General features: G+C 36.1%; 2 protein-coding genes across 2 annotated transcripts; both read left to right on the forward strand.

Annotated features, from left to right (window-relative positions):
- The first annotated feature begins 515 nt into the window (after positions 1 to 515).
- On the forward strand, positions 516 to 9,619 carry LOC141642537 (leucine--tRNA ligase, chloroplastic/mitochondrial). Its single transcript, XM_074451375.1, has 19 exons — positions 516 to 993; positions 1,961 to 2,105; positions 2,200 to 2,256; positions 2,523 to 2,747; positions 2,885 to 3,108; positions 3,207 to 3,273; positions 3,356 to 3,510; positions 3,761 to 4,025; positions 4,139 to 4,333; positions 4,798 to 4,877; positions 6,016 to 6,078; positions 6,223 to 6,304; positions 6,934 to 7,011; positions 7,092 to 7,193; positions 7,312 to 7,484; positions 7,581 to 7,758; positions 8,264 to 8,341; positions 8,665 to 8,796; positions 9,033 to 9,619. The coding sequence occupies exons 1-19, from the start codon at positions 611 to 613 to the stop codon at positions 9,273 to 9,275; spliced, it is 2,925 nt and encodes a 974-aa protein (XP_074307476.1). The 5' UTR covers positions 516 to 610; the 3' UTR covers positions 9,276 to 9,619.
- Positions 9,620 to 13,375: 3,756 nt separating this feature from the next.
- Positions 13,376 to 26,129, forward strand: LOC141642539 (glycosyltransferase BC10-like). The gene is made up of 11 exons (XM_074451376.1): positions 13,376 to 13,564; positions 13,670 to 13,966; positions 16,514 to 16,630; positions 16,735 to 16,835; positions 16,936 to 17,007; positions 17,141 to 17,222; positions 19,140 to 19,220; positions 19,363 to 19,404; positions 24,318 to 24,377; positions 24,904 to 25,050; positions 25,562 to 26,129. Exons 2-11 carry the CDS (start codon positions 13,685 to 13,687, stop codon positions 25,715 to 25,717), a joined length of 1,140 nt encoding a protein of 379 aa, XP_074307477.1. The 5' UTR covers positions 13,376 to 13,564; positions 13,670 to 13,684; the 3' UTR covers positions 25,718 to 26,129.
- The last annotated feature ends 416 nt before the right edge of the window (positions 26,130 to 26,545 follow it).

A 26,545-nucleotide genomic window follows, 5' to 3' on the forward strand; every position in this document is an offset into this window, starting at 1 on the left:
ATACCGATAATTAGGAATCTCATTTAGGGTACTAAAAACAATTTAATGGGTTGACCCCTCTCCAATGTCCCACAAAATTAAAATTACCGTATTACATATATGGGTTAAACACAAATTATTGTATGAGACTGTCTTATAGCATAAGACTAGCCCATAATCCAAAAGCCCAAACAATTACTTAAAGCTCCCTTTTTTTAATCAAATAACCAAAAGTCCTTAATATACTTATAAAAAAAATATTTTATTTTGATAACCTAAAATTTTATATTAATAAATTGTATATTTAAATATGTTAGTTTTTATCATAAAATGTTGTGTTGTTAAAATAAAAATAGAATACTAATTAACTTAGAGGTGTTATTTTTGGGCTTCTATCCTTTTGGGCCAGTCCTATGCTATAGGACGGTCCTATAGGAGAGTTGCTGTTCATGTAATCATGTCTGATATCCGTATTTGCGTCCGTGTCCGTATGCCGTCAAAGAATCGGCCCAACAAATAAAACCCGCCAATAATTAAACCAATCTCAAAAACCCCATGAGAAAAAAAACCCAGGAATTGACATTATCTTCTCAGTTTGAAACTCCACCTTCAATCCCTTATTCTTCTAAAAATGGTCACTAATCTTCATCCCCCCTTTCAAATTCTTACAAACCCATCATTTAATTCTCATAAAGTTCACATCTTTAATAAACCTACATTCAATTTTCCTTCTTCCAGTGCTATCAGCATTAAACCAGCATTTTCATTGAGACCCAGAATCAATTTAAAGCATAGAAAAAGTAGTTTTACAAGAAGAATAAGTGGGATTAGAGTAGAATTAAGCAATGATGAAGAGAAGAAGGAGTTAATGGTGAAAAGGGCTTATCCATTTCATGAAATAGAACCAAAATGGCAAAAATATTGGGAAATTAATAAAACATTTAGAACCCCAGATGATGATATTGATACTTCTAAGCCTAAGTATTATGTTCTTGATATGTTTCCTTACCCTAGGTGTGTGTGCCTCTCTTTCTATCTAATAGTTTTAATTGAAGTTTAGAATGTATTATCTTGTCTTAGGTGATGATGGGATGTTGATAAATTTCAATTGTGAAGTGTTTGATGAAATGGGCTGAGCTTTGAATTTGTGTCTTTTGTTTGATTTGTTGTAGTTCAATGTATTTTTGCATATTGGTGGATAATGTTTGTGTGAAATTGTGTTGTTGTCTAGCTTGACAATTACTATGATCAATGTCATATGCTTTAGCTATTTAGTAGGAGTATATGGTTAGAGTTTCGAAATTCCGTGTTTCGCTTGTTTGATGAAACTGTTGTGCTTGGGATTATGTCATGGATTTGATGCTTGCAATTGAATATACTTCTGGCAGCGGAAGTAGAAGCACACAAGTAAATTTTATTAATTTAGCTCTTGACTTGGAGTGGAAACTGAAAAGGGTCTTGTTATCTAATCAGCATTACTCGACGCTTTGTTTAGATAAAAAAGGAGGTGGGGGGAAAAGAGGTCTTAAAAGAGGGAGGTGAAGTTACTCCTTGCCCTCTTCTCTCATTCATTCCTAATTTTTCCATCCAACCAAGACTTTAGGGTGGTGTGAAGAAACATCCCTTGTGTGTAAGGTGATGTTCCATGGTCGCGACTTCATTAGAAAGGGAGAAGTCACGTATGTGATACAGTGCTAATCACCATGTACTTTTTAAACTGTCATCTTGAAGTTTGAACATTGGATATTAGTGAGATTACAGAATCTGATGCATCTTTAATTTTAGCCATCATAAGGGCCATTATTAGGGGGTTAGCTAGTCCACCACCTGATCTCTGTAATCTCTTACAAGTTAAAACTCACCTCTTGAAAATTGCTGTAAACCAAGTTAATACTTTTCGCCTGTGAGCTCGATATCATCTGTGGTGTGTTAATGATTTTAAGCCAAGGTTACGGAATTTTGGAAAATGTGTGTTTTGCAGTGGAGCTGGGTTGCATGTTGGTCATCCACTCGGATATACAGCTACGGACATTCTTGCCAGGTTTAAAAGGATGCAGGGCTTCAATGTTTTGCATCCTATGGGATGGGATGCATTTGGGTTGCCAGCAGAACAGTATGCTATTGATGTATGTTTTGGTCTGAATATAATGTTTCTTTAATGTTGGCCACATTACCATTTTGCCACAAATCGTCAGGTCATAAGCTGAGCATGTATGGCAGACAGGTACTCACCCAAAAATCACGACGGCAAGGAATATTGAAAGGTTTCGGTTACAGGTCAGTAATTTATCCTTTTGTTTGCCTTTGTGTGGCTATTGGTCTCAGTAAGGTCATCTGATTGTGTTGTGCACTCCAAAAACTTTTACCATATTAGAGGCAGTGTTTCTATAGCATCCCCCTTCCCCTTCCCAACATAGGTGTGAGTACCAACACTCAATGACTTGACTGGGTTAAAACTGGTGTGCTAGGACATCTTCTCAAGAAGACGTAAATTCTCTGTAACTCTTGTGTAACTCTCATTGGTTTGACATCTTTTTTCATAGCTCAAATCGCTGGGCTTTTCATACGATTGGGATCGTGAAATCTCTACGACTGAACCAGAGTACTACAAATGGACACAATGGATATTTCTTCAGTTGTTAAAAAGGGGATTGGCTTATCAGGCTGAAGTTCCTGTGAATTGGTGCCCAGCTCTTGGCACCGTGTTGGCAAATGAGGAGGTCATCGACGGTGTTAGTGAGCGTGGTGGTCATCCGGTTATAAGAAAGGTGTGATGTGTTGTACTTTATAGTTTCTAGTATGTTGAGGACTTGAGGTCCTCGTGTGTCTTTTGTCTATACTCGTCTTCCTTTAATTTCCTTTGAATGTTATTCATAATCTGTGAATAGTTGTTTTCTAAGGGCAGCCAATGAGGCAGTGGATGCTCAGGATCACTGCTTATGCGGACCGCCTTCTTGAGGATCTAGAAGAGCTCGATTGGCCTGAAAGTTTGAAGGAGATGCAAAAGAATTGGATAGGAAGATCGGAAGGGGCTGAACTGGAATTTACTGGGCTTGATATCAAAGCCCAAGAAAGGGACATTAAAATCGTTGTTTATACAACCAGGCCAGATACTATTTTTGGAGCAACGTATGACACTTTGCATGTTCCTGTTTCTCTTAATCTCTTATGATCCACACAAGGGTTGATCTTCATTGGCTATTGTTTTTCAATTCTATATTTTGCAGCTATCTTGTTCTTGCACCCGAGCATCCTTTATTGCAATCTCTAGTAGCTGCCGACCAAGCTAAACATGTATGTCAGTTTGCTTCACCAATGTAAATCAGTTTTCACTTGCTATCAGAAAATTATATTTTTTTTCTTTTTTTGCAAAAAGGTGGAGGAATATGTAGAGCTTGCCTCAAGGAAGAGTGATCTTGAGAGGACTGAGCTGCAAAAAGAGAAAACTGGAGTCTTTACTGGCTGCTACGCGAAGAATCCTGCTAATGGAGTCGCTATTCCCATTTGGGTGGCTGATTATGTTCTAGGAAGGTGTGAATAATTTAATATTGTTGTATCTTTTTATAATTTTTAACATTTTTGCAGTCAATGTTTTGAAACAGTGACCTCAAATAGTCTAATGGGAAGAACGTTAAATACAGAGGAAGTACGTTTTGTATCAAAGGGCATGGCTGACTTAATCACAATCAATAATTGGGTGTCTTGTGTGCTTGCATCGTTGAATGCATGTATAACCTTTATGTTGGCTATTTTTTTCAGTTCTTTTACTGTTTTGATGCAGCTATGGCACTGGAGCTATAATGGCCGTTCCTGCACACGACACACGTGATTACGAATTTGCTACAAAGTATGATATTTTAATTAATTGGGTTGTTAAGCCACAAGATGAGAATTCTGGAAAACCAGGAAAGCCTTTTCCTGGTGAAGGTGTCCTCATAAATTCATCTAGTTCAGAAACAGGGCTTGATATCAATGGCATGTCTAGCAAAGAAGCTGCTTCAAAAGTGATTCAGTGGGCGGAGGAAACTGGAAATGGTAAGAGAAAGGTATGCGAGGTCTTCTTGAACTTGATCACTCATGTTATATGGTGAATAGGTCCACATTGATCAGAGTTACACTATCCTTAGTGCTTGAATTTTCTACTGGTGGTGTTTTCCAGGTAAACTTTAAGTTAAGGGACTGGCTTTTTGCCAGACAAAGATACTGGGGAGAACCTATACCTGTCATCTTTTTAGATGACACTGGTGAGACGATTCCCCTTTCCGAAAGTGAGTTGCCTCTGACGCTTCCGGAGTTGGATGATTTTACTCCTACTGGTACAGGCGATCCACCATTATCTAAAGCTACATCTTGGGTATGTGTATACTTGTCTTTATGCTAGTTGATTCTTGTTATTATTACGTTCCTGCTGCTTCATTATAATTTAGAATACATGTAAGGCTAAACCTATATTCATTGAGTCATAGGTGGATCCACCTAGTAAATATGGGGTCGTGGGACTCTGGAAAACTAACTTTTTTATATGTACTTTCCAAAAATTTATGATTGAATTTTATAATTTTTGTATTATAAATTAATATATTAATATAAAAAGGACACTGGAAACAAAGGTCCCCCCGTTGCCTATACTTATTTCCCCCCACCCTTCCCCTGTGGAGGCATGAATCGGATGCCAGTTCGCCCTTCCCTTGCAACTTCCATTTTACATTTTAGCTGTGTTCTGACTTTTCACTTCTACAAAATCTTTTATGCCAGTTGACCAGTATTTTAGTTACATTACTGTGTAAATGTCTATTTATTCTTATTTTTGGTTTAAAGGTACAAACCATGGATCCTTTATCTGGAAAACATGGCCGGAGAGATACAAACACGATGCCTCAGTGGGCTGGCTCTTGTTGGTAAAGTCCTTTCACACTTAGCTTTGTTTGTTCCCATTTTTATTGGACATGCTGTACTAGTACAGTACCCTGCAATTTAGATGGTACCAATATTATGTTCTATTTGATCCTTATAGTGCCTTGAATCTTCAATCTTTTCTCTCCATGATGTGATAAAATAACTTCCAACTTATTGTTAGTTCTTATGTTGAGAACATCCTTTGTTTTTAACGTCCTTCTTCATTGTACTTCTGGAAGTCAATCCTTAAACATTCCTTCACAAAAAAATGCCGGCTTGTTGCAAGTTTGCAACATACTCCCTCTGTCCTTGTCATTTGTTTACTTTTGATTTTGGCACAATTATTAAGGAGATAGAGGGGACCACTTGTTGTTAGTGTTATTGAATGACAAGTGGATCATGATGGGTATGGATGACCAAATCATACATAAAAAAGCACTCCTAATATAGAAAGGTAAACAAATGAATGAGATACCCCAAAATGGAAAAGGTAAACAAATGACCGGGACGGAGGGAGTATATGAATATTATAAATACGATCAAGAAGGAAGTTAGTTGTTTGCTGTGGAGTTGGCTTTGCAATTTTAACTATGTTCCTGTAGCTGAACAATCTGTTGATTCTCAAAATTTATCTCTTACTCTGTCAAGTTGGGTTTGACTGTTATAAATAGTTTTAGTACGCCCACCAATTAATTTTTTCACTCGTCTTTGATTTCCATTTTCAATGGAGCCAAAGACTCACTATACGTTGGTTCTTGACTTCTTGAGTGTGATGAAATAAAGCAATATGACTCACTAAATTGTCTGTGATTCTTCTTATTGTGAAGTAGTAGTCATTCAATGCAATGCTCAACTCAGTTTTTTTTTTATGAATCGTCTGTAAATAGCCTTTCTATATTGCTAACAGTAATAAAGTTGCGTACACCAAACCCTTCCTTAAGCCCTCTGTTACGGGAGCCCTTGAGACAATTTGTAATGCTGTTGTCATCGCCCTTTGTTTTCACTAGTCATGAATTCCAAATTCTTATTTCAGATAGCAGTAAAAAAAAAAGTAGAACGCTATGCATGAGTGTCACTTTGTCACATTTTGTATGTCTTCTGCAAGCTGTAACATATTTCCTAACCATATCCACTATCCAGGTACTATTTAAGATTTATGGATCCATGGAATTCAAAGGAATTGGTTAACAAGGAAAAGGAAAAGTAAGATGTTTAAGATTATAGAATTGCATTTTCTTTGTGGAAAATATCTTTTCTGGAAGTTTGTAAAGTGTTATGTTCCGAATTGTGAATACATTTATTGTGCAGTTTATGCAACTAACCTTCTACAAAGCTTTTTACATCCAGATACTGGAGCCCAGTTGATGTGTATGTTGGGGGAGCTGAGCATGCAGTTTTGCACTTACTTTATGCAAGGTTTTGGCACAAGGTAATCTAAATTCTCACTTTCAGTCTGTTGCAATTAGATATTTGGAGACCAGGATTCGAGGTTTCTTTCTTTATTATGTAACTTCTGCCACTTGTTCTTGAAATGTGGTATACCTTTTCAGAACCATTACTTAGGAGTTCCTAAGAAATGTGAAGAGTTAAATCCTGGTGACACTCAGATTTCACTGTTGTGATCGAGCTGTCACAACCAATGTCTTGGTTTGGTTGGTAAAGCTTTCATTTTAACATGCATATCGACTACACTGGTTCGTGAGAAATACTTTTCTTTGTGCTTGGAGCATGATGGTATAAAGAAAAATGCCTCGCACTTCTTATATTTGTGGAGTACCGAAGATGTAATTTTGAACGCAACCATCATTATTTATCATTCTTAAACAGCCTCTCTGTTTCGTCTAACATAGGGGTATAGTAAACTGATACATGCAACCCAGTCTTGTGCAGGAGCTCTTGAGACAACCTTGATATGAAGTTACTCTGACAATCTTTACTAGTGAGAAACTGAAACCTTTGGAGGAATAAACAAATGTTGTGGCAAACTGGGTATGAAGATACTGTTACACGACATACCTTGTTTAGTTTTGCTTATACTTTTCCGGCCTTTGTTTGCAGGTTCTCTATGACGTTGGTGTTGTGTCGACCAAGGAACCATTCAAGTGTGTCATAAACCAGGGAATTATCTTGGGGGAGGTGAGAATCTTTTTGAGGTTAAATATATATAACTGTGCTTTAGTATTTATTTGTTTAATACTCTAATACTTAATCACCAGGTCCAATATACGGCACTTAGAAACGTAAATGGAGATTTTGTATCTGCGGATTCAGCTACTGTTTTGAGTGAGCTTTCTCAAGAGTTAATACCCGACGAAAAAGTACGTTCCTTGTATATGAGTATATCTATTACACCTCCCTTCTTTTAAGAGCTCGCTATTAATGGACGTGTCATCTCATATCACAATTTTGACTGAATATTACTCACCTTGGATGAAGGTTATGAAGTCGGGTGATTCTTTTGTATTGAAAGAGAATCCTACCATTCGTCTGATTGCTCGGGCTCATAAGATGAGCAAAAGCAGGGGCAATGTTGTCAACCCTGACGATATAGTTGCTGAGTATGGTGCTGACTCACTTCGCTTGTATGAGATGTTCATGGGACCACTGAGGTTTGCTTTTGACTGAAAGGATTTTAGTCCGTTATCTGATTTATGTTTCCAAGTTACTCTATATATAATTTCTTCTTTCTTGTATTTGGCTCTCAGAGACGTAAAACCATGGAATACTAGTGGAATTGAAGGTGTTCATCGGTTTTTGGCTAGAGTATGGAGACTAATTGTGGGCTTGCCTCTAGCTGATGGTTCATGTAGAGGTGGAACAGTGGCCGTTGATGAAGAACCCACCTTAGAACAATTACGTTTGCTGCACAAGTGCATTGAAAAGGTCTGATATTCTTTTTTTCATCCTTCATATATAATACGAAGTACTACTGATAACTTCTTTAACATTTTGAAGTTAAACATTGCAATATATACTGTGTTAACTTCTGTTGAAAAAGTAAGAGGAGATCCAATCATATAAAGCCGGTACAAGGTCACCCATACGAGCGAAGGAGATTTGAACTTGCGACGTATCGTATACATGACCTCAATCCTTACCATTAGACATTTTAGACGCCAAGACCTAATTCAATTAAAAATCTGATTCAATATTAGTAGAAAAATAAGAATAAAATATACTGATTTGGAGCAGGCTCAAGTACCGTAACTGGTGTCCACCTTTAATTTCCGAGCTTGAGTTTATAGGCAACCAGAGTGCTGGATTCTAGAGCTCTGGTGTTTTTTTACGGAGTGTTAGTTATTCCTTGTTATGCTGAATCAATGAGGAGACTTTGATAAACTATTCTTAAGAGAAATCAATTTTCAGAAATTTGATTTGTTTGATGTAGGTTACTGAGGAAATTGAAGGAACTCGATTTAACACGGGTATCTCAGCAATGATGGAGTTCATCAATGCAGCATACAAGGTTTGCTTGCTTAAACTCTTTCCTCTTCTCTCATGAGCCGTGACTTGTGTGATACCACTTTGGACACCTTTGGCCTTCAGTTATAGGACTTACAGGCTATAGCCATTGTATTTCACTGATGAACATTATGGTGAAGAATCTCACTTTTTCATTACTAAATGTTTCAGTAATGTCTTCTGTGAGACAATCTTGTACGGTTATACTGTCAAACCAACCAAATCTTTTTTGTTGAGTTTAACCTATTTCCTTTCTTTAACGATGGTACAATCCAGCAGATTCTTAGCACGTTTTTTCTAATTGCTGTTGTTTTGTACCCTTTGTAGTGGGACAATCACCCAAGATCAATTTTGGAGGCATTCGTAAAGCTGCTATCGCCATATGCACCTCATGTGGCTGAAGAGCTCTGGTTTCGGCTTGGAAATTCAAATTCACTGGCATATGAGCCTTTCCCAAAGGTATGGTCCAACTCTTTACACACTCAATTTCCAGAACTAGGTGCTCGCTCAGGGTTCCTGTGTAGTATGAGTACCAAAAACTTGTTCAACCGTCTTGCTGCACTTTTCATTCCTCATTTCATCATAGGGGTCGTAGTTTGGTTGTATACATACAACGGTCTCCCAAAACTAAATACTTGTCTAAAATGCTTTTCACGAGGATACTAGTTATCTAAATATGGACTTGTGTAATTCAGGCGGATCCCTTGTACTTGAAAGACTCCAAAATAGTCCTTCCAGTTCAGGTCAACGGAAAGACTCGAGGAACCATCCAGGTCGAAGAAACGTGTTCTGAAGATGAAGCGTTCAGCTTAGCATCCATGGACGAAAAGCTCTCGAAGTATATAGATGGGAAAACCATAAAGAAGAAAATATTTGTTCCCGGTAAGATCTTGAATGTGATTGTGGTGCCCCAAAATGCAAAAGTAGTTCAGACGTAATTCCGATGTATTCAGTTGTTCCTTAACGTGGGAGATGGACATGATAGAGAAGCGGTGAACCATCTTCTAGCCATCACACTCAAGGACACAACCCTATCGCCCAAGAAGCTGAGGACATCTTCCTTGGTCATCATGGTGGAAGCGCCTTTAAAAGAGCTAATGATCTGTAACACAATTTTGTCTACTACATTCTTTTATGTGGCCTGTTGTCACACTTGTGTAGTTGCAACATCTTTATGTTTGTAGGTAAATTATTGATGTGTACCCTTGTAATACTCTAGGCACGATTCTAATGTTTTACGTATATAGGTTACTAATCACAAAGTCAAATGTTGCGAGTTCAACTTCGGTTTAGAACAATACCAAGTTAATCTCTAAGTCGTCAATTGCTTAACAAGTACTCCGTAGGAAGTAATTCTAACATGGAATTGTTGACAATGTATACATGGTGAAGTAGGAAAAATTTGGTATAAATCTCAAAATGTTTGGTTAAGATTGTCAAAATACAAGCTTAGAATGGATTTGTGTTGATATATTATGTTAGGTTGAACACAATGTTTGGAGTGATCGTGTCTTGGTTTGTTGGGTGTAGTTGGCCTACAAATTGTTTTGCTGTATTGCTATAGCCTCAACGTGTGATGGTGTCATTCAACATTCTTTGCTGGCACTGGTTACTAGGTGCATTTGAATTAAATATAAGTTTTTTGAATTAATATTGTACTCCCTTCTATCCAAACTAAACTAAATGTAACAGTTGCTTTATTACACTTACCAATGCATGTTTTACAACTACACATTATTAAAAACTAGTTTTAAACCCGTGCAAAAAATACACGGGTCGTAATAACAGGTGTTATTATTGATACATGATCATATAAATGAGTGTTATTAAATGTGCAATGCCGTAACATTATAAATAAGCCCATAATTCAAGAGTTGACGTAATATAATTTCATAATTTCAGTAGCGGTCTTCATTCTGATGACATAATACGGTTTTTCATCATTAACGTAACTAACCTACATATAACGTACGTATAATTAAAGAAAAAACAGTTTTCATCTACGACAATGGTTTTCATCATTAATATAATTAAAATAATCGATTCAATCTATCAGTCGCTGCTTCGAACCACTATCACGAGGATATCACCCTGGTTGGGGCTCGGGGACATTGCACGTAAGTTGTATATGTGAGTAGTATTTTTTTCAAAATGTGCTTTTCCAAAGCACGAGAGTCTAATATCTTCCTGGCTCACTACCACCGTCATCACCTCCATCATCTCTCCAACTCCCCTCAAATATTAAATAAAAATGAAAATCCGTCCACTCTCAATTTCATCTTATACCCTCATTCTCACTTGGAGGCCTCCTTCTATAGTCCCTTCAAGTTCCGATTGAAAAATCTCTCACATCAAATATGCCCTCAAAATTTACTTCACACCTCATATAACGACATTTGCATTTAATTATCGAAATTATATGTATGATACAAAAAGATCGATCTGTATGTATTTCCGACTATTGATTTCTTTAAAATTGATTTCTTTTTCTTTCATGCAGTATTGTTATTTTTTTTTTTTTACTGTATTCATTGTTTTTCCGTTTTTTTTTTTTTCACTATTCTTCAATTATTATGAATAACTATGATGTCTTTCAAACCTTTTTAAAAAAGTTACTTAAATAGTTGTCTTTAATTATTTCTGTTTTTTGAATATTTTTCCATATGTTCATCTAATTCAAATTTAAAGGATTTGACTTTTAACATTAAAGCTAATTAAAGTGAATAATCGGAAGAACTTCATATAAGTATGATACGAAACTCATATTTCCTCCTTTTTATATTTCTTTGCATTTATTTTAAAGTTTATATTTTTTTCGATTTGGAACGGGAACTTTTTCAAATCTACTTGTATTATACTGGTTATGTTATATTTAGTTCTTTTTTATATTTGCTTTCATTTATTTTAAAGTTTATATATTTTCGATTTAAAAAAAAAAAAACTCTCTTACGGAGTAATCTATTTTCTACAATTTATTTTTATCTACCTCTACTATATTGTTTATGTACGAAAATTTTAAAAAATGATATATCAATATATTTTGTTGTTAAAATGTTAAGAACTTATATACTCTATATTTGTGATGTTGGAATATAATAGTCATATTGACTTTTTTTTTTTTACACAATGAATTTAACAACTCATTCCGGATGATTAATCAATATGCATTGTTCACATTTTATTTGTTCAGGTTAGAAGTAGGAGGATGATTATTTGAAAATTTTATTAATTTTCTTATAATTGTAATTTATTAATGTGTAATTGTATAATGTATGATTTTGTGTAAATGTAATCTTAATTAAATAAAATTAAGATGGTAAAGAAGAGTGTAATTAATTATTTAGAGATCATGGCGGTCCCCACGTCAGAAAAAAAAAGAAAAAAAATTGTAACAACCAATAGGAATTCTTTAAAGAACCCATCTTTTATACTATGTAAATTTCCATATTTTCAATGGAGTCAACTACTCATTACTCTTTGGTTATCGATTATAATAAAATAAATCAAAATGGCTCACTAAAGTGGTTGTGCTTTTTTCTTTTGTGAAGTAGCGGTCCTTCAATGCAGTTCCCGACGCAATTTTCATCTTGGGTCATTTGGAAACAGCCTATTTGTGTTGCTCACACAAGGGTAAGGCTGCGTACATCCGATCCCTCCTTACCCTGCAATTTGCGGGAGCCATTGAGGCACTGGGGTAATGTTGTTGTTGTTGTTGTTGTTGTTGTTGTTGTTGTTGTTGTACACATTATTAAAAATTATAAAAAAATGATATTCTTATAACATTCATGGCGATAAATCAAACAAGATCTCACATGATTATATTTTATCTTATAGATTAAGAGTAATATCAACGATTCCCTACGACCATGAATAGTACCAAAAAGCAAGTGTTATCTTTGGTTTAGATGGAAGGGAGTACTTATTTTAGTTCAATCAAAAATTGGTTTTACTCTAGACGGTCTTAATTTAAGACTTATCACAAGTCACAACCTCTTTTTACTACCACCTTTATTTTTATTGAATATGAGAGCCGTTTAAGTTAAAACGACATTAAATAAGAATTGGTGTTCAATCAATTGAGTAAAATGAAGTAGCTATTTTAGTTTACAATTAGTCTTACTTTAGACGGGTATATTCGTTTAAACTGTAGACGGGTCAAATATGTCATCACTTACATAATAAGACAAACTGGTGACATCGCACTTGTTGTTTGTCTACAATTTTAGACTGATAATGTCCGTCTAAAGTGAGAATTTGTGTTTAGTTTAATCAATCAAATATTTTTTAAAAAAAGTATACAAATTATTTGGGATGAAGTATTTAGCTTATATTTACTAACAATAAATTAAAAAGCTAAACCAAAGTTGGCTGGTGTGAGTGCTAAAGGTTCTCATGATCTCATCTCTTTAACAAGTGGTCAGAAGTTCGATTTAATTCTTTAGAGAAACATTGAACAACCACTAGACCAATTTCATTTGGCTAATACTCCCTCCTATTCTAGATAAACCTCCCTATTTATGGGGGCACTAGACTTAATGAGATGATTAAAATAAGGTAAAGTATTATAGTGGAGGTTGTTAATTGGAGAGAGGAAAGGTATTGTTGCCTTGTTGGGTATTATTGTGGGTGATGCCATTAAAATAAGTATTGTTGTGGATTAAGTTGATTAAAATAAATATTGTTGTGGGTTGAGGTGGAGTATTGTTGTGGGGTAAGGTGATTAAAATAAGTATAAAACTTTACTAAATAAGGAAATAGGGAAAGTATTCTGAATAGATGAAAAAGGAAAGAGGGAAGTTTATGTAAAATAGGAGGGAGTATTAGTTTGTAAATAATTTTCTGCTCATATTCTTATTTTTTTTTCTTTATTTAGCTTTTTATTAGGACACACCTTAGAAAAAACGATTGGACTCTAAGAAACCGATTTTACCCAACCCAAATATACAATGACTTGGCTAAACCCAATTTCGGTTCAACACATACTACAGGACAAGGACACAGAAACATACAGCGAAAAAGCATTTAAGTAAGAAAACATAAAACGGGAAATAAAGTAAATAATCTGCTGTTGAAACTTGAAACTCCACTTTGTTCTTCGCCTCTTCCTCATAGTCTCATACCATCAGTTCATAATTAAACAATTAGCCCTCGTAATTGCGAAATTCCATTTACATAATTTAATTATCATATGCAGTAGTTCCTCCATTGATGAACCTCGACTTCAAATGTAATCTTTCTCTCCTTTAATTATAATTACCACTCGTAATTATGTAATTCTTGATACTTTTAATGACAAAATTGTGATAAATTGTGTTGTTAATCCAAATGACAGGAGGTGGAGGTGAAAATGACGACGACAACTGCGGAAATAGCGGCGGCGCGTAGTCGAACAACGACTTTGCTGCGGCGGCGAGGAAAATGGAAGGTGACGATGTTGGCGGCCATAATTGCAGTTTGTTTGTTTGGTTTATGGACGTTACAAACTCGATCATCGTCATTGGACATGATTTCCACCACGCGCAGACCTCGGCGAGTGGAAGCCACATTTGATGGACCTCTGAAGATTGCGTTTTTGTTTCTCACGCGCCGGCATCTCCCTCTTGACTTTGTTTGGGCTTCCTTTTTCCAGGTTTTATTTGAAACCTTTCATAATTTTTATTGGAAATTGTTTTTTTTTTTTTGTTTAGAGAATTTCAGTTTATTTCTGTGTAATGTGTGTATTTGGTGATGATTTGCGTTTGGTATAAAAGGCTGGTGATTCTTTGATTTTCGTTTCGATTAAGATGGAATAAAGCAAAATGGCTCACATTAAATACCCTCTTTTTCTTGGTACATAAGAGGGGCGAACCCTGATTGATTACCCTCCTTTTGAGGGTGAACTAAGCGGCATTAGAAGCAATTTCCATTTTTCATAATAACACGTTCGCAATGGTTAGGTTGCATACATTCGACCTCGTTACCATTCAATTTGCGGAAGCTTTGAGGCACGTGGTTAATATAGTTGCTGTTTTGTTGTTTCTAATTGGTGAAGGCGTAACCTTTCTGAATGGAAGTAATTAGTTAAAATTGAACTTGAGGAGTGTTTGTGTACTATACTTAGTATGGAAATGTGAATGTATTGATTGTTTTTCATTTTCCAGTGTTTGTTTCTGGCACCCTATTTGGTTTTCTTTGGTGTGGCATCTGCGTGTGTGAGGTATAAGCAAACGTTAGGTTTTTTATAAGGTGGGTTTATAATAACATCACATGCTAAAAGTTTTTTTGAAAGGTATACGGTAGGGTTGGACTTGAGAAGAGACATTAGCGCTACTATATTAACACATTTTTGTTCATTTGTTGTTTGGTTATGGACTTATGTCAAGCTTTGTGGAATTTGGAAAACCGTGGTGTAACTCATTTGGTAGGGCTTCATCTTACTAGCGATAGGGGTCTAATTATCACTACCTACAAGTTAAGGCGGGGTCTTCTAAGCAGTTAAGCTCCAAGACATTAACGTTTCTATAAAACCTTTCTGAAGTCTCTTGACGTGGAACATAACCGTACAATACTACAATGTTACACATCTATGTCGCTTCGAAATTTCACTTGGCCACCATGTCACACATTTATTACGCTACTCGTGATTGACATGACTTAGGACACATGTCCGACAAGCCAAAATTAGATAGGATACTTAGCTTTAATATTTGCTCCTATGGCTGAGTGAGACACTAACCGAAACACCTCGGTGCCCCTTAAGTGCGCCTTGTAGACAAGATACAATTAGCGAGGCTCACTACTATACTTTTTTCTTATTTTTCCCTACCCCACTTTACCGTTTTATCCTTTCTTTTACTTCTTTACATGTTAGCCCTCCTTAATATCCAAACAAGGTATTTTTGCACAAAATTATATTTTGAAAATTTGAATAGTGCAAAAAGGGTCCCTCGCTGACTCGCGCCTTTTAAACTTTAAATGGCAAGTAAAATAGATGCTTGAAAGGGAGTAGGGAGATGTAAGGGAGGCAAGTATTTAGTTAAACAACATCAGAGCCTTAATCCCAAAATGATTTGGGGTCGGCTGACATGAATCCTCTTTTCGAACCGTCCATGGGTGAACGCACGCCTTTCCGATTCATGTCCATAATATGTGACTAAGTTTTTATGCTGGCTGCCACAGACCTACCGCAACCCTCCTCCTTTATCCGGGCTTGGGACCGGCAGCGAATGCCCGAAAACACTCACATGTGGAGTTAAACAAAGAGGATAATTAAATTTGCTATTTCTCTCTTGCATAGAGTATGACTAGTTTAATAATTTACAAAAAAATGTGTCTGTGTCTAATAATTCGTCATAACACTTGTTACGTCTCCTTGTGTTGCAGACCCTAACATTTCACATCCGATACCTTGTTGACTAGTCTGAGTACCATAGTTACACAAAATGATTTGCTTCCCAGGATTCCTCAATCTTCTTTTAGGACTAAGGCTATATTGTTTTTAATGAGGATAAAAAACCTTAATTCACTTAAAATACCCCTCCGCAATTCAGGGGAGCCATTGAGGCATATGAGTAATGTTGTTGTAACCTTCTTGTGATATTTTAGTCTAATCAGGACGACATTATGTAGATTCCAATATCCCTCTTCTTATATTCTACTCGCCTTATTCCTCATTTCACACCAAAATAAAATTGATAACACCCTAATTGGAGGTTTCTTTGTTTGAAGTTTTTGTGGTTGGAGGAAATAATTTTTTTCGAGTCACATTGATACTATTTTCCTGTCTGTTTGGCGGGAATGATTATATACTAAAAGCTATTTTATTTTTTAACCCTTACATAGAAAATATTTGGTACATTAAAAGGTTTAGCTTTGGTATATTATGAGAGTATACTGCTATATATGTAGAAAATTGTCTTTTCCAATCTTTGGATGTTTTACCATCATTAATATTGCTTATCTGTCAATTGGTTAAAAGATGTCTAGTCATGAAAATGTCTCCATGATCAGACTGGGAATACCTCTTTTTTGAGCTGCTATCAGGTTTATTATCCACACATTGAACTGTAAATTAATTTAAGATAGTTTTATAATCGTTCCGTTCAATGAAGATCTTGACTGAGATGCTATAGAGTTTCAAATTCAAAGAGATATCTCCATCTTCAAAGAGTAAGTATATGTTATTGTGGTGTGGCAGGGTGTGGACACGACGAGCTATTCAATATACATACACTCACAGCCTGGGTTTGTTTTTGATGAATCAACAACCAAGTCACCTTTGTTTTATGGTCGACAGTTGAGGAATAGCATTCAGGTTCTTGGCTAAACTACTTTCTACTTGTTTTTGAATATTTCGGTGTATTTTTTGTTATGCATTTGGGGGTGTTTTGTTGTTGGGCTGACCTAATTAAAGGGCAGGTAGCATGGGGTGAATCCAGTATGATTGAAGCAGAAAGGTTATTGCTTGACGCAGCACTAAAGGACCCTGCTAACCAAAGATTTGTTCTTCTCTCAGATAGGTTATTATCACTGGATACATTGTTTTTCTTTTTATCTGAATCACTTAAATGCATGCCCTTTACTTGATAGCTTCCTGATGAACTTATGTTGGTTATGCAGCTGTGTTCCTCTGTACAATTTCAGCTTTATATACGACTATGTCGTCGGATCTTCTAAAAGTTTTGTAGACAGGTAAACTCTTAGAATCTTTGAGCCAAAGACTGGTAGATATTGGTCAGCATTCTTTGACTTCACAAGTCAATTAAATTGTATTGCTTGTTTTGTTAGCTTTTATTGACTATGGCTTGGCTTGGGTTTATGCTAGCTTTCTTGATAAAAAGGATGATCGCTATAACACAAAGATGTCACCTGCAATACCAAAAGATGATTGGCGTAAAGGATCACAGGTAACCATGATCTTCTTTTTCTGTATTCTCAACAATAACCACATTGATTTTTTTGGAGTATAGAGTAATCAGCTGCCAGTTTCTGAATATTGATCACTAGTGTATGTGCTACTGTTGTCAGCATCAGGATTTTGGTACTAGTTTTTGTAGTATCTAGTATTAATGCATTGCTTGTAGCTAGGATGTATTTTTTTCCAGTACGTAGCTAGGATGTATTTAATGTGTATCAGTGTATGTTAATACACCATGCGAATGAATATCAAGATGTTCATTTCCTATGGATGGGGTTCACAAAAAATCTGACTGCCGATGATGTGAAATGTTGAATTACATTTTTGTTCAGGTAGCTTCATTGTGAATTAAAGTGGATAACTGGATATAGTGTGTGCCATGGAAAGTGGACAGTGTGCCTCCAAGCGAAACCTCATTGTGTTATAACATTATGAAGCCATAGTATTAATATACTCCGTTCCGGTCAATTGTTGTCCTTTTGTTTTGGCACAAAGACCAAGAAAAGAAAAATGAGCCAATTACTAAATGACAAGTGGAACAAATTGAGTGTGAATGATCAAATTGTTCATCAAGTTCATTCTTAAAATAGAAAGGACAACAACTCATTGAGACACCCCAATATGGAAAAGGACAACAAATGACCGGGACAGAGGGAGTAGTTTATTGTAGTCAATTAAATGCATGGTGTTGACTGTGACCAAGTTACAATTGGTTTTAAGATTATCATGACCAGTTTTAGAGGCTGTGTCCACCACATTTGTGGCACGATGATTGACTTCAGCCCATGTTGATCGGTTCCGTGATGAAATCTCAAACCATGATTTGACGCCTTGAATCCTTGATTGCTAGCGAATTATGGTGTCATGTTATATGGAGACTCAATTAACAAGACAGAACAACAACAACAACAACATCAGAGCCTTAATCCCAAAATGATTTGGGGTCGGCTGAGATGAATCATCCTTTAGAACCGTCCATGGGTGAACGCACACCTCAAAATACGAAAAAATAGAAAAGGGAAAAAATAGAAAAGGGAATTAACCATCATTTGGTTAAATATTTGTCAAGTGCTTGGAACTCTAGATGCACATGATCTTTATCCATAACAAGCATAATGGTTAAATATATGATATGATGTCAGTTTTATTCTTGCTTTAGGTGAAAAGTACAAGGCATATCGTAGATGGTGCGGTCTCCTATGAGATAGTCTCACATTAATATAATGTGAGATCAACCCATTTAAGTGAAAAAAAAAAACTGAACCATTTACATACTATCCGTCTATCCCAATACTAACTTCTCATAAAGTAACAATTACCCATTATATAGGTCGAACTCTTAATAATAATATTATTAAACCGTCACAATGTCACATACTCCCTCCATTCAACTCCACTTTACAAGTTTCTTTTATCACGTTTGCCAACGCAGCTTTTACACGATAAATATCATTAGCTGCGTATTTGCAAAAATTATAAAAGTTAGATATTTTTAATGTACTCTTAAAGACGAATCAAATAAGATCTCACATGAATATATTTTCATTTATGTATCGAGAGAAAATTGAAGTTGAATGTCCGCTTGTGAATAGTGCGCAAAATAGAAAGTTGCAAAGTGGAGTTGAATGGAGGGAGTATGATGATTTGTGTAGATTATGGAAATACTTGATGATACCATTCTGCATGCTTTTAATTTGGAAGTTTTTATTTAGTGTAACTGACCTGTTTTAAATAAAGGTTTCTTGGTTTTGGGTCAATTTCATTTGTTTTGCTTTGACAAGGTCATATAGATCATTATGCAGTGAATGTTCCAAAAATAATAGCATGATGGTTATTCAGTATTTCAAGTTTCAACCTCAATTTTCTTTCGTTACTCTTACTTCTTATTTTAACATGTCGAATTTAGTGGTTCACTCTTATTCGAAGCCATGCTGAAGTGGTGGTTGATGATGATCTTGTTTTTCCGGTCTTCAGAAAGTACTGTAAGGTAGGTTCCCTTTTTATATAAACTTGACTTTCTTAATATGTCCATGTGTTGTATGCCATTGGGTTATTCAATCACTTCACTGCAGCAGATGAGTTTAACACTGAATGTTCTTTCTGCTTAATGATTTTTTTCTTTGGTACAGCGACGTCCTCCTGTCAACGGTAGGAATGGAAAGCTGAATCTGGTAAGTTTGTTTTCATTCCTTATATTTCCAGTCTAAGATGTCATACCCCAGATTAGCTAGCAGACGATTGAGATTTAAGGTGCTCATATCACTCATTAAAAACATTGTACCAACAAAGTGTACTTTCCTTTTCGAAATCCCTTTGTATTAAGAGTCTATAGTTAAACATGGTTATTAGGGAGTCATATGTGGATGGATGTCACCGTAGGATAACTACGGGGTTGCACGTGTCTCTCTAGCTGGCACGCAGTGTCTCGATTGACCAAACAATTGCTTAGGCGAATTTTGAAGATAAAAGTGATGAACAATTTATAAAAGTTCAATATTGGATCAATTACCATCAGCGCATCCATGAAAGAGCCTTGGATTCTTCCAGACAGTTTTCATTAAATTTCGACATATCCCATGAAGCCTTCAAAATCGTCCTTTCAATACCCAGGAGCAGCTATGTTTGAGTGAGCTTAGACTGTTAATACCAACTCTTAAGACATTTTAGAATCATTATAGCGTCGCATGTGTTCGGATTAGCCGTTGGGAGTGTCTCAACTAGCATATCCATCACCACGTGGATACGAAGATGCAGTGATAAACCCCTCCAATGTTTGTTATTGCATTGACTGCTATCACCAAATTAATGAAAAACCCCTAGAATGCTTCCCTACAATTTTCATTCAATTTCATCACCGTGCCTCATGAAGCCGTATCTGTTTAGCTATTTGGCAATGTCTCGACTGTTCTAACCATTACCAAAGGAGATGTCAAAGATGGAGTAAATGAGTAATGAACCTCTTTAATGATTCTTATTGGATGGTTTGGAGTTTGGACAACTCCCATCACCACATTCATGAAAGACCCCTAGGATGCTTCCTCACAATTTCCCAACATCGTGCCATGTGATATCAGCCTCCATGGACCAGCTAGGTTTGGATGGGGAGTGTATTTCTGGTGATTTAGTAATGTATTGACCAACCTAACCTTTATAATTTGGAGATATCAACGATGGAGTGATTAACCACCTTTTTGTTTGTTATTGGCTTAATTACCATCACTTTAGGAAAGACCCCTAGGATGTGTTTCCACAATTTTATTAAATTCTGACATGAGCAGTACAGAGTGTTCATTATAGCCTTAAAAATTGACCTTTTGGAACTACTCCGGCAGACTGTGAAAATAAACAAAACTTGTCAAGTTGTCCGCACTAAATTATAAACCCTAGGACCACTCTAGTGTTGTATCAGTCTAACTATTTGGCGGTGTTTCAGCCTACCTAACATTAGCACTGGAATATGGAAGACGGAGTAATGAAGCACTTATTGGGTTAATTACGATCACCACATCCATGAAAGACCTCTTGGATTTTTCTGAGCAATATTCATTCAATCCTTCTCGAGGATGTGTTATATAACCTTCAAAATCGGCTGCTATATACACCACCTAGGCAACTACATCAAAATGAGCACAGTTGTCAACACCAACTCTTAGACACCACCTTAGAATCTCTAATTTGCTATAGTATCGTACTATCGCGTATGTACCCATTCTAGTGGTCTATTAGTGTCCCAACCATTATCATTTGGTGCATATTGAAGATTGAGTGATTGACCAAATTGGTTATTGTTGGATAAATTTCATCTCCACATGCGCATGAATGACTCTTAGGATGCTTCCGGGTAATTTTTATTCCTTGATTCGATTTCAACACCGTGCCTCATGATGAAGTTGTGTTGAGCGTGCATAATATAGCTTTCGCAATCGATTTGTATGTATCACCCTCAGTCTCTCACCTGCTGTCTCATGCGTAACGGAAAACTCATAGACACCTTAGGACCACCAATGTGTCTTGTGTGTCTGTTAAATGGCTTGGCATTATCTCGAACCACCCAACCATTATCACAAGGGAAATCGAAGATGACAGTTTTTGGATTAATTACCACAACCACGATGCTTCATAGCAATTTTCTTTTAATATTGAAAACGTGGCCCGTGAAGCCGTCTTGAGTGTGTGTGCCCATTTTAGTCATCTAGTAGTGTGTCGACCAATCTTATCTTCATCATTTCGGGCATATGGAAGATGGAGTGACTGTCCACTTATTTTTTTTCTTTTTATATTATCGTTTTAAGTGACCATAATCACATCCATAAGCGACACCTGAAATTCCTGACAATTTTTATTCGATTCCGACAACGTTAAATTGGTAACAAGCGTGCATTATAGCATTTGAATTTTGCTTTTGTTGGACCACCTGTGGTGATTGTTAAATTTAGTAGAACAGAACTCATTGACACACAAAGATAACTATATTGTCTTGTGCAGTGATTTAACCGTTAGGTGGTGTCTCGACCGACCTAATCATTACCAGTTACCAACTTAACTTACCATGGGGGTTATCAAGGACCACGTAATGAACCACTTTAACCTGTCGAGACACTACCTAACATTTAGCTCTTTTCCAAAAAAACTACCCAACATTTTATTTTTTTGCAATAAACTACCTAACATGCACGTTATTTTGTCAAACACAACCAAAGACACTTCTCCGGCGAATAAAGTCAAGATTCCGGCATTAACTTGCATTTGTTTTACTTGGTTCACTTTTAAGATATTCCGGACCCTTAAGTTTTACTTCGGTTTTCAAAATCGTTTTAATCTTTAATCTCAATTTAAATTCTAAGTTTTTATAAAAGAAATCCAGACTTCGATTTTAAAACCTATAAGTTTACCTCGCTTTTGTATTATGGTTCGCTCCCCTTTTGTTTTCCACTTTTACTTTTCTATTTTTTCGCATTGAAGTGTGCGTTCACCCATGGACGGTTCTAAAGGATGTTTCATGTCAGCCGACCCCAAATCATTTTGGGATTAAGGCTCTGATGTTGTTGTTGTTGTTGTCCGACATTAACTTGCATTTGTTTTGCAAAAAGCTACCTAACTTTGTTTATTTTTATGTTAAAACTATCTAATTTTCTTTCTTTTTCCCAAACTATCTAACCATCTTTATTTCCCCAATTTTTTTTTTCTCTCAATTTAATTCGATTTTTTTACCCCTAAAATTCTATATTATCCATTTCCCTTATTTTTATTCCATAAAAGTTTTTCATAATATTTTTCCCATTGTTAAGTAGCAAATAAAAGTTTAATTATCAACTTCTCTCTTATAATATCAATTCCAATTAAATTGTCATAATATTAATTTGTTTATTGCAACAAGGAAGGGAAAATAAACTTGGTAGAGTAAACACATGTTAGAGGAAAAATAAGCCAACTAAATTTGGGAAAATAGACAAATTTATATTTATGGAATGAATAGATGAATTAGAGAGGGTAGTGAGATCAAATTAAAGGAATAAAATAAGATAGAGAACAATGTCCAAAATGATGCGAAGTAGAAGAAAGAGAATAGTATTTTAAAATTGAGAAAAGCAATATAGTGGTATAAAGTTGAAATATAAAGAATTGGGGTGCGTCGGAAGTCCGACGAGGTATGCTGGAGCTGGACACGGTCGTCGGTGACAAGGGTTTGTGTCACTGAGTGCGACAGGTTGTAAGGTAAAGGGGGTGACACCGGTGGTGGTGGCGGAGGAGGTGAGGTTGTAAGGTAAAGGGGGTGACACCAGTGGCGGTGGATGGTGGTGGTTGAGGAGGTGACTGATGGTGGTAGGTTTGTATACTAGGGAATGGGAATGGGAATGGGATACCTTTGGGCTTTGGGGGTGGGGGGTTGGGGGTTGGGGGTTGGTAACAAGTTAGAGAGATTTGGGAGAAAGGGAGGGGTAAAGGGATTATTAAAATGGTCAAACAACCACAAACAAAGGGAATCATTCATTTTGATCCCCTTTCATTTTCCTGAATACCCCAAACCAAACAGCCCCTTAGTATAAATTAAGTTAAGTTATAAGGTAAAAGTAAAGAAAATTAAATTGACAAATAAGATGCAAGGTAATGAAATATAGAATATATGTAAATTTGGAAAACCTGAGGTAAAATGAATAAAAAAAAGTTTAGAGAAAGAAAAGAGGCAAATCGATGGAATGAAGGAACAAAGTTTGGGAAAAATGAGATAAATTAGAGGCGAAAGAAGAAAAATGAAATAGGGAGCTAAATGTAAGATTGAGAGAAAAGTAAGAAAATGAGTGGAAAATGAGGCAAGTTAGAAAAAAATAGAAGAAAAAAATCTGTAGAAAAAAATAAATAAATAAAATGTTAGGTAGTGTTTATGGAAGTGAGGTAAATGTTTTTGACAAAAAAACCTACTCCTCCGCACATAAGTGTTCACCCCATTTCTCTAATATATGTGAGGGGTATTTTATTGGAATGGGGTGAACACTTATGTGCGGGGTAGTAATATTTATTGTTAGATCCACTAACTCACCACCACATTCGTCAAAGACCTCTAGGAGGCTTGCCGGCAATTTCGTTTAGTTCCGACACTTAACCTGTGAAGCCGTTTCGAGTTTGTGTTAGCATTTAGCATACAACTTTGGCTCTCAACTGTGTCAGAGCTAGAAGAAATTAAATTGTAAGTACCAACTTTGTGGCACCTTACTACCTTAGGACTACTTCGGTGTTTCATACTTTCATGTGTGTCTGTTTAGCCATTTGGTTTTGTGTCTATTGACTTAACCATTACCACTTGGATATGAACATGGATTAATGCATCATTCTAATGTTATTATTGGACAAAACACATCACCACATCAATGAAATACCCGTATGATGCTTCTTGATAATTTTCATTGAATTCAAACGTCATACCCTGTGAAGTCGTCTCGAGCATGTACTACAGCCTACAAAGTCGGCCTTGTGGGATGAACCTCAACTCCTCAAGCATGAGTAATTTTGGTTTCATCGGCTAATAAAAGCCGACTTCCCTGTTGCATTAATCTGAGTTGTGATCATATGTGTATTTCAAATGCAGAAACTCCAGAAGCAGCATAACTGCATTCCAGATGAACATTATCTTCAGACACTTCTTACTGTAAGTGTTCTCTGTTTTTTTTTGCTTCTGTCGTGGGTGGAAACTTTTATACTTTTTTTTTTCTCCCATATGTAACGCTTTTCTTTTTTTTCTTATTGAGAATTTGGTTTGACTTTAAATTTACTTCCTTTGTCTCTTAACTGATTCTTTATTTTTGATTAAGATACTCCTTACAAATAAATAAAAACGTAAAGAATCGAGTTGAGACGGGGGACTAATAAAGTATTTTAATAGAACTTATGATTCCTATATCATTATATTTGTAGCAAAATTTACTTTAATTGAAGTATACATTTCATAATATTTAGTTGTATCTTTCAGAGATATTGAAGTGTCTCAAAATGTGACACAAACATGTATTGAAAAATGGAACACTAGAGTACTAGAGTTTATCTTGAATTCCTGATGTTCGGAAATCATGTGTCAGCCATGTGTTGTCTGTAACAGCTTGTTATATTTGTCATGGATATCTTTTCCATTTGTACCATGACATACTATAAAATTTGAATGTGGAATTGCCTTACAGATGGAAGGGCTCGATAGCGAACTTGAACGGAGGACATTAACTTACACTGAGTGGAATGAAACTGCCTCGAAAATGGAAGGGACGGGATGGCATCCTGTTACTTTCACCTCTTCAGCTGCTACTCCCCAGCTTATTAACAAGATAAAGGTGTGATATTCATGTTATTGCATTAACTATGAACTTTTAATTAGACATGGATCCTCATCATTAGTCTCTGGAGTCTGGATGGACCGTCTCATTTTAATATAATGTGAGACAAACCATTTAACTTCTAACTTGTATTCATATATTCATCAACCCACTAAAAAATAAACCTGCCCTATTTATTTGATACTATAGGTCAATCTCAGTGTTAGACTTGTGAACAGGTCATTCAGTCAGGGTCAGGAACAGGTCGGATTAGTTGGGGTACAGTACAGGTCATTTCGGGTTTGTTAGGAGCCGGGTCATTTCGTGTAAATGTGTGTTTCATGTGTGTTGTTATCGTGTCCTTTAGGGTAAGAGCAGTTTCGGACCATTAAAAATGGTCAGGTCAGCTTGGTCAGTTTCTAGGTCTACGTAATAATCTTATTATGAGATCTTTTATGAATTTTTTTAAATAAAATTAACAGTCTTTTCTTCCAAGCTATTTGTGTAAAGCTTTAATCTTTCTTGACAGGATAACAAAAAGATATACTATGAGACAGAGTACAGAACCGAGTGGTGCCGAACCAATTCTACACTTGTTCCTTGCTTTCTTTTCGCAAGGAAGTTTTCAGAAGGAGCAGCTAAGCAGCTTTTGAGCGAGGATCTCGTTGGTTTCAGAGCACAATGATTCTCGCCATTTACTTCTTGATCCTTCTACAGATCTTCATGCTAGATAGCTAGATGTCCAGATTTGGCGCTAACACGCCTAACCCTAGATTCAAACTTCAGCAACAATCTTAGAGGCAACATCTGCGCAGCGAAGTATAAGATTTTTCTGAAGTACAAAAGTTCTATAAGGAAGAGCATATTATACTGTAGAGTATTTTTTTAAAAAAAATCTCGATTAAATTGCGGCTTTAGAGTTTAATAATACGGAGTAGATGAGTAGATATTCGGCAAGTAAACCACAAAACCAATTATTTTGTATGTATGTATCAGTAGCTTTTTGGGCTTTGTTGAAGATATTTGTGACTGACCTCTTTTGATGGTCTCATCGAGTTGTGGCAGACTGGCAGTGAGACGGTGTTACAGGCTCTTATGATTTATGATAACTGTTAATTAAATTCCAGATTCATGTTACAGCTTAGTGTTACTACGTTAAGAAGAGATACTCTAGGACAAAAACTTGGAATCTGCACTTTACTCTTCAAGTCTTCGGCCTTTGCCGGTTCAGTATTTCTCATGTGTGTTGTTATCGTGTCCTCACATATTTCAGTGTGTGGAAATGAAATGAATGGAGGGAGTTGTGGGATGTGCAACAGTTGAGCAAATTAGAGCATTGGCAGAGATAATGTAGGTGAAATTTTAATTAAATAAGTTACTTGAAGTAGTCTGGACTGAGAGCAGAGGCTTATTTGAACAAAGTAACTACTCCATGTAATGATTCCTAACTCTCGCTCCTATGCCGACCGGCCATCCGCCAGAGATGGGGCGACGTCTTTGCTCATCTCCGGCG

The sequence above is a fragment of the Silene latifolia genome, chromosome 2, assembly GCF_048544455.1.
Source record: "Silene latifolia isolate original U9 population chromosome 2, ASM4854445v1, whole genome shotgun sequence".
Lineage (NCBI taxonomy): Eukaryota > Viridiplantae > Streptophyta > Magnoliopsida > Caryophyllales > Caryophyllaceae > Silene > Silene latifolia.

Coding starts and splice junctions, on each gene's coding strand:
- LOC141642539 (XM_074451376.1), top strand. CDS start 13,685: ATGACGACGACAACTGCGGAAATAGCGGCGGCGCGTAGTCGAACAACG. Junction 13,967..16,513: donor TTTGGGCTTCCTTTTTCCAG/GTTTTATTTGAA, acceptor GTGGTGTGGCAG/GGTGTGGACACGACGAGCTA. Junction 19,405..24,317: donor GGAATGGAAAGCTGAATCTG/GTAAGTTTGTTT, acceptor TTTCAAATGCAG/AAACTCCAGAAGCAGCATAA.
- LOC141642537 (XM_074451375.1), top strand. CDS start 611: ATGGTCACTAATCTTCATCCCCCCTTTCAAATTCTTACAAACCCATCA. Junction 3,274..3,355: donor CTGCCGACCAAGCTAAACAT/GTATGTCAGTTT, acceptor TTTTGCAAAAAG/GTGGAGGAATATGTAGAGCT. Junction 8,797..9,032: donor CATATGAGCCTTTCCCAAAG/GTATGGTCCAAC, acceptor TGTGTAATTCAG/GCGGATCCCTTGTACTTGAA.